The 14,852-nt window shown below is 41.8% G+C and overlaps 2 protein-coding genes across 2 annotated transcripts in view; both read left to right on the top strand.

Moving 5' to 3' along the window:
• Window positions 1-5,098, top strand: part of MORC1 (MORC family CW-type zinc finger 1) — a 193,225-nt gene extending 188,127 nt beyond the window's left edge. Inside the window, 1 exon segment of the mRNA XM_032629419.1 lies at window positions 5,031-5,098. Within this exon segment, the coding sequence (XP_032485310.1) occupies window positions 5,031-5,098 (68 nt within the window).
• A 10-nt stretch (window positions 5,099-5,108) lies between these two features.
• GUCA1C (guanylate cyclase activator 1C) overlaps window positions 5,109-14,852 on the top strand; it is a 32,061-nt gene continuing 22,317 nt past the window's right edge. Inside the window, 2 exon segments of the mRNA XM_032629421.1 lie at window positions 5,109-5,158; window positions 5,160-5,313. Of these exon segments, the coding sequence (XP_032485312.1) occupies window positions 5,109-5,158; window positions 5,160-5,313 (204 nt within the window).

Raw genomic sequence — 14,852 nt, forward strand, 5'->3', positions numbered from 1 at the left:
CTTCTGGCTTGCGGAGTTTCTGCTGAAAGATCAGCTGTTAACCTTATGGGGATTCTTTTGTGTGTTATTTGTTGTTTTTCCCTTGCTGCTTTTAATATGTTTTCTTTGTATTTAATTTTTGACAGTTTGATTAATATGTGTCTTGGTGTATTTCTCCTTGGATTTATCCTGTATGGGACTCTCTGTGCTTCCTGGACTTGATTAACTATTTCCTTTCCCATATTAGGGAAGTTTTCAACTATAATCTCTTCAAATATTTTCTCAGTCCCTTTCTTTTTCTCTTCATCTTCTGGAACCCCTATAATTCGAATGTTGGTGCATTTAATGTTGTCCCAGAGGTCTCTGAGACTGTCCTCAGTTCTTTTCATTCTTTTCTGTTTATTCTGCTCTGCAGTAGTTATTTCCACTATATTATCTTCCTCGTCACTTATCCGTTCTTCTGTCTCAGTTATTCTGCTATTGATCCCATCTAGAGTATTTTTAATTTCATTTATTGTGTTGTTCATCATTGTTTGTTTCATCTTTAGTTCTTCTAGTTCCTTGTTAAATGTTTCTTGCATTTTGTCTATTCTATTTCCAAGATTTTGGATCATCTTTACTATCATTATTCTGAATTCTTTTTCAGGTAGACTGCCTATTTCCTATTCATTTGTTATGTCTGGTGGGTTTTTTATCTTGCTCCTTCATCTGCTGTGTATTTTTCTGTCTTCTCATTTTGCTTATCTTACTGTGTTTGGGGTCTCCTTTTAGCAGGCTGCAGGTTCGTAGTTCCCGTTGTTTTTGGTGTCTGTCCCCAGTGGCTAAGGTTGGTTCAGTGGGTTGTGTAGGCTTCCTGGTGGAGGGGAGTATTGCCTGTGTTCTGGTGGATAAGGCTGGATCTTGTCGTTCTCGTGGGCAGGTCCACGTCTGGTGGTGTGTTTTCGGATGTCTGTGGACTTATTATGATTTTAGGCAGCCTCTCTGCTAATGGGTGGGTTTGTGTTCCTGTCTTGCTAGTTGTTTGGCATAGGATGTCCAGCACTGTAGCTTGCTGGTTGTTGAGTGAAGCTGGGTGCTGGTGTTGAGATGGAGATCTCTGGGAGATATTTGCCATTTGATATTATGTGAATCTGGGGGGTCTCTTGTGGACCAGTGTCCTGAAGTTGGCTCTCCCACCTCAGAGGCACAGCACTGACTCCTGGCTGAAGCACCAAGATCCTTTCATCCACACGGCTCAGAAAAAAAGGGAGAAAAAGTAGAAAGAAAGAATTAGTAGAAGTAGAAAGAAAGAAAGAAAAAGAAAGGAGGGAGGAAAGAAGGAAGGAAGGAGGGAAGGAAGGGGAAAAAGAAAGAAAGAAGATAAAGTAAAATAAAATAAAGTAAGATAAAATATAATAAAGTTATTAAAATAAAAAAATAATTATTAAGAGAAAAAAAATTTTACACAAACAAAAAACGGACGGATAGAACCCTAGGACAAATGGTGGAAGCAAAGCTATACAGACAAAATCTCACACAGAAGCATACACATATACCCTCGCAAAAAGAGGAAAAGGGGAAAAAATCATAAATCTTGCTCTCAAAGTTCACCTCAATTCAGGATGATTCGTTGTCTATTCATGTATTCCACAGGTGAAGGGTACATCAAGTTGATTGTGGAGCTTTAATTCACTGCTTCTGAGGCTGCTGGGAGAGATTTCCCTTTCTCTTCTTTGTTCTCACAGCTCCCAGGGGCTCAGCTTTGGATTTGACCCAGCTTCTGCGTGTAGGTCGCCGGAGGGCGTCTGTTCTTTGCTCAGACAGGACGGGGTTAAAAGAGCCGCTGATTCGGGTGCTCTGGCTGACTCAGGCCGGTGGCGGGGGGGGGGGGGGGCGCGGGGCACGGAGGGCGGGGCCAGCGTGCGGCGGCAGAGGCCGGCGTGACGTTGCACCAGCCTGAGGCGTGCCGTGCGTTCTCCCGGGGGAGTTGTCCCTGGATCCCGGGACCCTGGCAGTGGCGGGCTGCACAGGTTCCCCGGAAGAGGGGTGTGGATAGTGATCTGTGCTCCCCCACAGGCTTGTTGGGGGCGGCGGCAGCAGCCTTAGCGTCTCATGCCTGTCTCTGGGGTCCGCGCTTTTAGCCGCGGCTCGCGCCCGTCTCTGGAGCTCCTTTAAGCAGGGCTCTTAATCCCCTCTCCTCGCGCACCAGGAAACAAAGAGGGAAGAAAAAGTCTCTTGCTTCTTCGGCCGGTCCAGACTTTCCTGGACTCCCTCCCGGCTAGTCGTGGCGCACTAACTCCCTGCAGGCTGTGTTCATGCCGCCAACCCCAGTCCTCTCCCGGCGCTCAGACCGAAGCCAGAGCCTGAACTCCAGGCCCCGCCTGCCCCGGTGGGTGAGCAGAGAAGCCTCAGACTGGTGAGTGCTGGTCGGCCCTGATCCTCTGGGCGGAAATCTCTCCGCTTTGCCCTCCGCACCCCTGTTGCTGTGCTCTCCTCCGGTGCTCCGTAGCTTTCCCCTTCCGCCACCCGCAGTCTCCGCCCGCGAAGGGGCTTCCTAGTGTTTGGAAACCTTTCCTCCTTCACAGCTCCCTCCCACTGGTGCAGGTCCCGTCCCTATCCTTTTGTCTCTGTTATTCTTTTTTTCTTTTGCCCTACCCAGGTACGTGGGGAGTTTCTTGCCTTTTGGGAGGTCTGAGGTCTTCTGCCAGCCTTCAGTCGGTGTTCTGTGGGAGTTGTTCCACGTGTAGATGTATTTCTGGTGTATCTGTGGGGAGGAAGGTGATCTCCGCGTCTTACTCTTCCGCCATCTTCCCGGAAGCCGCGTGTATAATTCTTATTCAAACTTAGAATTAGGTTTCAATTCAGTACCTACCCCTCAAGTTTTATTTGTACTTTGTTGGGTTTGTGCATATATATGTATATATATATAAGTCTTTCTACCCAAGACCGAAATATGCCTTTCTGTATGTTCAGGGCTTCATTAGTGACCCATATTATTATTTAAAATTTTTCTTCAAATATATCTAGTATATTATAGTTATATTTTTTGTAATTAATTAGATGTACTCTATGGCCTATTAAAAATGAATCTTGGGGCTTCCCTGGTGGCGCAGTGGTTGAGAGTCTGCCTGCCGGTGCAGGGGACGCAGGTTCGGGCCCCGGTCTGGGAGGATCCCACGTGCCGCGGAGCGGCTGGGCCCGTGAGCCATGTCCGCTGAGCCTGCGTGTCCGGAGCCTGTGCTCCGCAGCGGGAGAGGCCACAACAGTGAGAGGCCCGCGTGCCAAAAAAAAAAAAAAAAAAAAAAAAAATGAATCTTTTTTCCCATTATGACTAGTTAATATTTTATATAGCAAGATTTCTGATTTTGAGATATAAATATTGTATCCAGTGTAAGAATTCTCTTTATTTCAAGTAATCATTATGCAGTTTTTTTTAAAGCATAATTTATATGATCAAACAGTTTCTGGATCTCAGGTCCTTGCATTGTTGATCTATACAAAGTTTTCCTTCCACAAGGGATTTTCTTGGCCCCTTAAAAACTTTCATTATCTTCCTCTGCCTACATCAGTATCCATTCTTCCTTTAATCTAAAAATTGGTGATTAATGAATATTAATGGCGATAAGAAGTCAATGCCTCTGAGCATTCTTCTGGCAGACATTTAGAAAGAGTCTGAAGGGGGACTTCCTCAGAGAATGGTTTTTGAAGATTTTTACAGGATATTCCTCATATTTCCTAACTGAATATTCCCAAGGGCTGAGTCCTCATTATCTCATCTCTCTTTTTACTCTGCGTAAGAAATCTCATGTACTCTAATGGTTTCAAGTAATACTTCCAAATGAATAAGTTCTAAATTTCTATGACCTGATTGAACACTTCATTTAAATCTAGTTATGAAATAGAAATTTTCTATTGAAAGTCTATATTGGTATGTTTGACAGAAAATTAATCATAACCTCTCCGATTCCTGTCAAGGCAGTTCATTTAGGCCCCAGTGTCTCCAGTTCTTTGAGGATCTGGGGTTTTAAATAGGTAATCAGCTAGGACTAAGGAATGGGGACTAAAGTAGTAACTAGACTTATGAACTGAGTCAACATGGGAATCGGGGGGGAAAAATGGAGTAAGTTTAGGGGAGGAGAGCCATGTTGGGACCAGATGACTCCAGGAGGAAATAATATAATTCTGTTGCTCCTAAGTATGTTTGGTAGCAAGATGGCTTGGGGACAACACGGGGCAATTCATTTCCATTATTAGACCATGGATACAGTTCTTAGGCCCATTGGATCAGCTCTGAAGTCCATTGGCAATTTGGGCTTGGCTGGGACCAAATAAGCTCAGGAACTAGAGTGGGATAAAACCAGCAGGCAGAGGGTATGGCTAGATGCAGGTTTGAGAGACAAAAGACAGGAACAGAAAGCGGGGGTGGGGCGGGTGGGTGCGGGCAGTGACAGGTACAATGCCGGAAGACACAGCCCCGTATCTTCCTTTACGTGCAGTCCACACTTTACAGCCTACTACATCTACAACTCTTCTAACTACTTATTATCTAGTTATCTCTGCCTGTTTCCCTCTCGTACATAGAATTCCTTTAACAGTACTCAGAATGTTTAATTTTTCCATGGCTTAAAACAATGTTCTTCATCTAAATTTATCTTCACAATATTCAGATGTGAGAAGGCAGATACTCTTAATACTATTTTACAGATGGGAAACTGAGACTTAACTGAAGTAATCGTTCAATGTAGTTATTAACAAGTGGTAAACAAAGACTAGAACCCAGACTTTCTGATTGCAACTCTAAGTTCCTTCCATTAAACCCCACTGTACCACTCAATAATGTAGGCATAACTTATGGCTAACGATATGGCAAGGGTTACCCTCTAAAATACTGTCTCTGTCCTTTACAGAAAACTCTATCTCTGAATGGCAGTAAGCAACAATCCCATCAGCTAGTAAGTGACCTTGGTCTTAAAATTGTACAGGTAAATTAATCTCACTGGCTTTCTATTCTTACTTAGCCTATAGCCATAAGAGGTTTAGCGTAGTTTCTAAGTGCATATGTTAACCTCAAGTTTTAGTGAAGAGTGAGGGACTAAATCCAGAAAGACCTTACATGAAAACAGCGGGAGAAAACCTGTAGACTGTGAATCATGTTGGGGAATAGCGAATCTATAGCTGGTGGTGAGACAGCACCTCCTGCTAGAGACCTGTGTGTGGTACAGAAAACTTAAAATGCAATATCCATCCGGTCTGCAAACACTGTGTGAATTTAAGACATGCTTGCGTCTGCAAGGTCTGAATCAAAAAGCCAGTCAACGTGTTGATCAAATCTGTAATACCATTGACAAGAACAAAGTAAGAACTTTCACTTATCATTTGGCTATGATTCTCCATTTCCCTCTTTTTTCAGTAAAATAGCCTAAGGTAAAAAGTGTGTGTTCCACTGAATGTGGAGGTCTTCAGAGAACCCACAGCTTGTAGGTGAGTCATTAAACACATTTAGCACTGCCGGCATGAAGATAATTGGGAACTAGCCTCTCTGCCCTTGGAAATGTTCTGCATGTAGGGAGTTATTTTATTTATTTATTTATTTTTTGCGGTTCGCGGGCCTCTCACTGTTGTGGCCTCTCCCGTTGCGGAGCACAGGCTCCAGACACGCAGGCTCAGCAGCCATGGCTCACGGGCCCAGCCGCTCCGCGGCATGTGGGATCTTCCTGGACCGGGGCATGAACCCATGTCCCCTGCATCGGCAGGCGGACTCTCAACAACTGCGCCACCAGGGAAGCCCGGGAGTTATTTTAAAACCAAATTAAATCTTGGCATGGAATTCTAATGCTATCCTTTAAACAAATCTAGTAAGTGCAGATTGATTTACAAAGACTGTTTTCAGAGTATTTAATGCATTGGCGACATTTTATAGAAAAGCAAATTACAGGAATCTGCTTTTAAAAGTGTGATTGCATCTAGATCGGCAGATAAAAATACAAATTAGCCAACATGTTCACACTCAAATCAAAAGTTAGAATGCTTCATAATCCTTTTCTTTTTTTCATATCTGACCAATTTATTTTGGGGAAAAACAAAATAATTTAGTTTTAAGTTCAGATAAATATTAGTTTCTAAAGATTGTTACTCAACTGTTGTCTTGAATTTACTCATTCCTGAGCTGCAGCACGTTTTATTTCATGTCTTAAAAAAATATAAAAACGAGAAAAGAAAATATGGAATAGAAAAAAAATAAGCCAAAAAGTAACAATCTGAAATACTAGGCTACTGTCTGCTTTTCCTTGTACATTTCAGTTGTTTTACTTCTAGATCTGTATATTTCAAAATGTGCTGATGCCATCTAGAATAAAAGGGAACGGGAAATACTACTGGTAGAAAAATAGATGACTTTAGAAGGCTGTGCATGATAATAGAAGATAAAGAAGGGATAATTAATTCAGTACAGTTAAAACAACTGGCTGTCCATTAGTATGTATGGAATCTAATACAGCCTTTTGAGCCCTTAGGCCAAAAAAACCAGATGACTTAAAAGGAGGTAACATCCAGGAACTGGGGAAAATTAAACCTATGCAAAATTAACAGCTATTTGAATCCTTGTAGCAATGTCAGGAACATTTCTTTTAGGACATTACTGTCCTTTGTTCTTTGTTTTAAAATATGAATTAAGGACTGCCTGCTTATCATGACTGTTTCCCTCCTCATAAATTTTTGCTTAGTGTAGTTGCAAGCAAACCCGGCTCTGCCCCCGAGGAGCTTACAAATCAGTAGAAAAATGAGGCAGATTCTGCTTTTAACTCTGAAAAAGGTTTTGGATATGCTATAGACTGAGTATTTATGTTCCCCTCTCAAATCATATGTTGAAATCCAAACTCCAGTATGATGGTATTTGGAGGTGGGGGGTCTTGGGGGGGTGATTAGGTCATGAGGGCAGAGCATTCATGAATGAGATCAGTGCTTTTATAAGGAGGCCCCAGAGAACTCCCTTGCCCCTTCCTCCATGTGAGGACACAATGAGAAGACGGTTGTCTACGGGAAATGCATTGTCTATGGGCCCAGGAAATGGGCCCTCACCAGACACTGAATCTGCCTATGCCTTTGATCTTGGACTTCCCAGACTAAGAAATGTGAGAAATAAATGTGTTTAAACCTTCCAGTCTATGGTATTTTTGTGGTAGCAGCCTGGACTAAACAGGACGACCCTGTGTGCACACTGGCATGTTGTCTCTCTTTGTCTCTGTCTGTATATGTATCTCTCTGCTCTCTCTCCCTCTCTGTCATTCTGTGTCTCACTCATGTGGCAGCTGCTGACCCACTGTGCCTGCTGTGAGCGTCCCTATTTCACAATGGAAGTCTGTTGCTCTAGACAGCAGCTTCTTAGGCTCCAATGGTGGCATTCCTGAGAGTTTAGAAGATGAACTATCACGTTCTTTAGTTATTCTCCAAAGGTGTTGATGTCATGTCCCAGGCCAGTAATTTTGTTGTTAGCCCAATGTTTGTGGAAGCACTGTGAGTGTCAGTGGTTCATATGCAAGAACAGGAACATGCTGTCGAGGAAGCAGGCACAGACAGTGGCCAAAGTGTCTGGGGCTTGTGTGCCACTGGAGTGAGAATCCTCTTAGTGACAGTCATGGGATGGCCAAACCCATCTCAGGAGCTCAACTGAAATGGCTTGGAAGTTCTTCTCTTTATGATTTATCATAGAGATTTCATGTTTGCTTAGGGAGCAAGTGAACCTAGGCAGGCAGTGATGACTAATGCCACGAAAGGTGTGGAGATGTCAACGTAAAATCAGGTCGTAAGATGAGAAGAGTAAGGATTGCTCATTATCAGGTGATCGCGAGAAATGATATGCAGTTATGCACAGGAAAACAAAAAAGCCACATGTTTAATTAGATCAATAAAACTATCGGCTGTCCAGAAACCTGGAGGATTTACTCTAAGAAGCTCCTCTGCAGTTTTACTATTCTGGATGGACATCATTCTAAAACACTTTCCTGCTTCCTCAAAGTGCTGGTAAAACATTTTCTTGATATTAGAGTCATTATTATGAACATTGGTTATTTCATTTATGAAATGCCAAGAAGCATCTATGCCTATTGAAGTTGCTGGAGCTACGTTCCCTGATGTCAAAAACCCTGAAAGTATGCACTTTTGTTGTGTTTGCTCTTACTGTTTTTCTGTCCCTTTCCCTGCTGTCAAACACACTTTACCCATCTTTCTGGTTGTTATAATACCAAAAAGCTTCCAATCTCTTTCTACTCTGCCATTTCTAAGTGGCTTCGGCTTGTACTCAAGTTAACCAAGACTATTAGAATAGTGCTTAAAGTAAATAGATTCCAAAATTTAGAGTATAAAGTTTATAACTATTCTTTGGCTAATCACACACATTTGCAGCCTGCTCTTTGGCACTCAGTAAAAACAGCTAAGGCTTTCTGAGCACTTGTGATGTGCCTACCCCTGTTCTAGGCACAGTACATAGACTAACACACCCAACATAATGATAATAAAACCTGCTTTACAATAGTGGCCATGATGTTAGCACCCCAGACCTCCAGGAAAGGTAATTGACCAGGGCCCCAGGTGCATCGCTTTGAAATCCATCACTGCACTTGAGCTGAGTCTGTGCCCAGGTTTAGAATATGACCAGTGATTGAGTGCAGCAGAAATAATACGGTCAGCCCGTTCCTAAGACAAGGGGTCTCCTCTGTCAGCTGGCTATGGCTCAAGGATTCCCTGGCGGATTTGTTGAACCGTAAGTTTCAGGAGTGTCAAGGACACTTCCACCCAACCTTCTCTTGCTCTCTTCACCTGGGTCAGATTAGCATCCTGGTCTGGCAGCTCGTTCAACCTTCCCTGACTTCCTTCTTGTTTCCTTCCACACAGCGTTTTTCCAAATAAAATCCTTAAATTGGGATTGATAGGTCTAATATCCTGTGAGTGAGAGTCATGGAAAAACAGCCCAGAGAAAATGTAAGACGACATAACAAACCAGAAAAATCAGACACTATCAGACACATGTTTCATAAGGGCCTGGCACAATCAAAAATAGAGATCAACCTATAGCATATGCTGAGAAATTTTGTAATTTTCATAAAAGGGGGGTAAATGGAAATCAAATTAGCATTGAGCTTCTTAACACCTACACCGGAGACTAGAAGTAAATGGAGAAAATCTTCCAAAATTTTGAGGAGGAAGGTATGAGGCCAAATCAAATGTGGGGGAAAAAAAAAATAACATTCAAGGGCTGAAAAGTTTTACTTCACATTTATTTTTTCTTAGGAAGCTACTGGAACAGGTGCTCCAGCAAAATGAGGGACTAGATCAACAAAGAGGGAGAAAATGAATCCAACATAGGAAAACAGATGTGGGCAGTTCAGGGTCATGGAGGAGGGCAGTGCAGATCAACAGCTATGCAGAAAGCCCAACGTGCTGCTCTCCGATTGAAAAGGAAGAAAGGGGACTCAGGGAGGAAAACCTGAAGAAATGACATTGATGGATTATCTATGTTTAAGGATTTCAAAAACAGTATTAATTCATTAGCTGATATTTAACCAATCTGATGTGGTACATTGGAAAAAAGTTACAAGGCTAGTAAGCACAAAGAAAACTATTGAATAGATTTAGAGTGAAGCAATTACATTCTTTTATTATGAAAATTTTACACCTAAGTAGAATAATCTAGTAATCTTGCATAGACCCATCATCCATCTTCAATCAACAGTTACCAAATTTTATCACTTTGTTTCATGTCCCCCTATATTTTTCCCAGGGTTTTTTAAAAGAAAAAAATTACTCAAACTTTGCAGGATTTCACCTGCAAATACTTCATTATTCACCTATTACCAATAAGGACACTTTTTAGCCATAACTACTATGCCATTATCATACATGGCAAAGACAACAATAATTCCTAATGTCATCTAATACCTGGTCTATGGGCAAATTTTCCTGATTGTCTCAAATATACTTTTTAATTTTTCCTTGATTTGAGTTTGGGTCCAAACAAGGTCCATACATGAAAACAGGGGGTTATGACTTTTAAGTCTGATTTTTCTATAATAGTTTTCCTACCTCCCTGCTTCATTTATGCTATTGAGTTAGTAGGAAAAGTGAGTCGTTGGTCCTGTAGAATATCCTACATTCTAGATTTAGTTGGTTGCTTTCTTGTGTCATCTAATTTGCTTTCTATTCTTCGTATTACCCATAAACTGGTATTTAGCTGTTGAAGCTTAAATAGATTCAGATTCATTTGTTTGGCAAGAATACTTCATAAGCACATAATTACTGGTTGCCTTACTTTTTGTGGATTGTCCGTTAACTTCAGAAGGTGTCAGCACAATGAGGCAATTATTAACTCCATATAAAATAAGGAAGTCAATAATTTTGGTATACCAATGAGCTATGCAGAGAACAAAATTTACCAGAGTTGTTAAAATCAAACTTCTGACTTTTAGATTAATCTACAATTGTGAGAGTATGCAGGAGGAACAGTGGTATGCTGGGAAATGTGTAACAACTAGTTTTCTGGGGGGAAATAGCCCTGATAACATTTGCTGGTTTCCATGGCATAAATACTCCCACCATGGCCAATTCCAAGCTAACAATCATTTAATGGTTGACTTGCAAATTTTCTGAAAATTTAACAGTCAGCTCCTATCAGCAGGTAGAATAAGCTCCAGCACACCACTGGGATATGTATAGGAGTCACAGAGTTAAATACTTGTCACTTGCTATAACAGGAAGTAAATAAAGTCTAAAATTGATCAATCAGGACATAAGCAGAATAAGCATCTCAATTGCAAACATGTAAATAAAAGAAAAAATAGCCCCAAAGTTCAAAGTTTTAAATTATGAGACTTTTAGTCTTATACATGTACATACATGATAAAAAATTAAAACTGATTTTTTAAAAATTTTATAACAAAAAAGAAATGGAAAAAATGATGGTAACACGAAAGATATTAGCAAATCTTTGTAGGTGAGGTCAGTGATGGAAACGGCTCTCCTCAAAAAAAAAAGGTCTGTCTCTGTGCAAGAAACAACATAGATTCCCTCATTTCTACAACTAGGAATTGTCCATTCCATTATGGAAATCCTATGGACTTGAAGCTGAGGGTCTAGCCTGGCCCAAACTTGGTAGTGAGTAACCTCGTCAAAACATGAAGTCTCCATTAAAAAGTACAACACGATGTTTTCTAGATTCCACATATATGCGTTAACATACGATATTTGTTTTTCTCTTTCTGACTTTCTTAGTGTGGTTACCAAGAGGGGAAAGGGGGTGTGGGATTGATTGGGAGATTCGGATTGACATATATACACTACTATGTATAAAATAGATAACTAATGAGAACCAACTGTACAGCACAGGGAACTCTACTCAATGCTCTGAGGTGACCTAAATGGGAAGGACATCCAAAAAAGAGGGGACATATGTATATGTATAGCTGATTCACTTTGCTGTACAGCAGAAACTAACACAGCATTGTAAAGCAACTATACTCCAATTAAGAAAAAAAAACTGAAAAAAAAAGTGCAACATGATGAAAGTGTGTGGCTCTCGTGGTCAGTATTAAACACACACAGGGTGAGACTGTGGGACTTGAAGTTAAGTGGGCTCCAAGGACTGACCAGGGCCACCTCCTCCCCCAACATTCACGCCATTGATTTGCTAGGGAAAATGAGTCATTGCCTACTGACTCACTGCCAAAGGAGAAGCTGATGAAAGGCTGATGAGCATTCGAGCTGGGTCTAGGCCAGCACCAATATTCCAAAAACAAGAAACACTGTGAAATTGTAGATGTTGCTGGATACTGGTTCCTAAAAGGCAGTGAAAGTGGACATGGACTACACTGTTCTCACCTAAGTATCCACATGCTTCACTGAGAGATGGATGCAAAATGCCCAGTTCCCTGGAAACTACTTCCTATACTAGACATGACCCTGCACCCTGGGCTCTATGCATCCAGAGTGCATGACACTGAACTTACTTCTGCTCTGCTGAAGTTCGGGCAGAGCCTGGCAATGAAGGAGCACCTAGCACTGCTCTTCATCCTGTACTCCTTGCATTCCAGCCACACTGCTTGCTTCACACTACACCTTCAGTTTGCCCTTCTTCGTGTCTCTTTTTTCTTTTTAAATGCAAGTGGTACATGAATTCATCCTCGTGAAACAGCAGTGCAGAAACTGAATAATAAAAATGAAGAATTAATCATCCCCTGTAAACCCCACGTGCTAATGCAGACTACGCCCCTAGCACATTGGCATAAAGTGGATGTTGAACAAATATATACTGAGTCATTAAATAAAATAATAAGGGACGTAACAACTTCAGTACCCTATCTTTTATACATGGACTTCTTTCCTTTCCATTCCTCTCTCTCTCCTTCACTCCCCCTTTTCCCCGTATTTATACCAAGGAAGGCTACTGTGTCTTCCAAATTTTAACCTAGTGCCCAACTGGAGTGATTATCTGAAGGGAAATTTTTAAATGTATTTTTTATTTGTGTCGTTGGTAAGAATTTCAGCTCACACACTCAGGCATTTTAAAAATGTAACTTTTGATTTTCATAATAAAATTAATTTATATTTTGAGTCCCCATTTTACCAAGGAGATTTCTCCCTCCACTTACCAGGGTTGCATATAAACCCCACGGGTGCATCTAAAACTCAAGGTATTAACACAGGTCAGAGGAGCACCCGTCCACACTGGTATTCACTGAGACAGAATCTCTCATCTCCTGCTTCACTTAGAAGGCTGCTGTCTCCGCACGGCTAGGCCTCCTGAGTCAGATTCTCTCTCAGTTACTTTATACTCCTAGGCTTGGAAGCCTGTTAGGCTGGCTCAGGGTTGTCTGACTAGATACTCCTTACAGACTTTCCTCCCAAGCTATGTTAGGTTCAGGGAAACTTGGTGAGTTTCTACCCAGTAAATCACAAGTGCTTCTGCTCTTACATCTGCCAGCCACACCTGGTGTGTCTCTCTCCGCCCCGCCCCCCCCCCCCCCCAACTAGTCTTGACCCTCACAGAGCAGTGCCCCTAACCCACTCTCTTGTAATTCTCTTTTCCTTCCCTGTTCCACACTTCCCCAGCCTATGGAGCTTTTATCTAGCTTGAGAGTAGCCAGGAGAAACTGGCTCTAATTATGTGTTCTTCCAAATCTTTTGTTTGTGGCATAAACTTTATGCTGTGAATCCTAAATGGCTTAAACTATTGAAACTCAAGAGCTAAGAATGAACTCTCGATTTCTGCTTTTCTGTTACAATGACTTATCTCTCAGGCAATGAATGTCTTTACTGAATGTGGGAGGGCTGGATGATAGAAGGGATTACCAGGAACAAAGTCACATCCTTGATACACAATATTATTACTCCACTGCATTTGCAAAACTTTATTGAGCTGCTGGGAGGCATGGTGGAAGGAAGGAAGGCACAAAGATTTATAGGAATTGATCCCTGTACTCAAAGGAGTTTACAATCTAGTGAGATGACAAATGCATCCTCAAAAAATAAAAGTTAGTAAATGAAGAGTCAGATTGAAAGAGGGAAAAGCATTGTACTGACTCTCTAGCTTCAAGGTTCCAGATGAGTCTTGGATATTATAAGGCTGCTTTTAAGACCTGCCCAGTATTGTGAGTAATGATCCAGCCTATGCCTAGACAGGCAAACTGGATGGAAGGGCCAGGGGAACTCTTCAATCCCATCCCAGCAGGGCAGGTAATAGAAAAATCACACTCAAATTTTGAAGGGGTGTGTGAGCAGGCAGGTAGAAGATATGATTTTCTGTGCCCCCAAAGTGTTTACAGTCTAGTGGATAAAAGTCATGTCGAGATTAAATGCCTTAAGAAGAAAATAAGGCAGTATAATATAACAAACTATAGCAGGGTTGTGCTATTCAAGGTACATCTACTGGGATCAGAAGATGCAATGAAAACTAAGTTGCCGAGTTAGGAGAGGCTTTTGGAGAAGCTGAGACATTTTGAGATGTTGAAAGAAGTTAAGAGATTGAATTATTACTAAGAAAAGTAACAGTTGCTGAACATTTCTATACCAGTCACTGTCTTAAACACTTTACATTTATTATAGAATCCTCAACAATAACGTAAAAGTAGGTACTATTTTTATCATTCCCATTTTATAGATGAGGACACTGAGGCACAGAGAGGTTAAGTAAATTGCCTAAAACTACACAGCAGAATTGGAATGCTGGCAGTCTGACTCCAGGGGCTTCACTCTAAATTGCTATGGTATTCCACCTTTAACAAAATAGTTGAATATTTCAACCAAGAGAACAGCTCAAATTAAAGTACAAGGTAGGAGACAGAAGGGTCAGTGGGGACCTAACTAAGGCAGAGGGTTACTGCTAGAGCATAACTTGGAAGCACACACTCTAGGCACCTCACCTATATCTTTTGATCCATGCAGACAACCAGTCTGTTGCTGGGACTACATTTATTCTTACATTGTGGCTGAGAAATGAGGCACTCAAAGAACCAAGATGCTAGGAGGGACTTGCCTGGAGAATCTCAAAGCAGAAAACCAGCCCTCGGTCCCTCTGGCTCCTGATCCACATTCTTGCTGCTGTAATAGGTGTGAAGGTCAATGCACAACCCTCAGGGCCACACCTAGGCATCTGGGGATGAAACCGTGGGTTAAATCCATTTCACCTGCCTTCACTAATCAAGGTCATTTTAAGATTTGCATGTCCTCCAAGCTGCACGTAGCCTAAATAATAAGATGTTTGCCCGAGTTGTCCAGGAACTCAGAGTCAGCTGCTCCTAGTTCGAGCTGAGCCGATTAAGATGAGATAGGACCACCGACCATCCAACTGGGCATGCGCGAGTGTCGCTCAGTGACCTTTTGAACGTGGAGGCCCGTAGCCTAGTTAC

Source organism: Phocoena sinus, chromosome 4, assembly GCF_008692025.1.
Source record: "Phocoena sinus isolate mPhoSin1 chromosome 4, mPhoSin1.pri, whole genome shotgun sequence".
Classification (NCBI taxonomy): Eukaryota; Metazoa; Chordata; class Mammalia; order Artiodactyla; family Phocoenidae; genus Phocoena; species Phocoena sinus.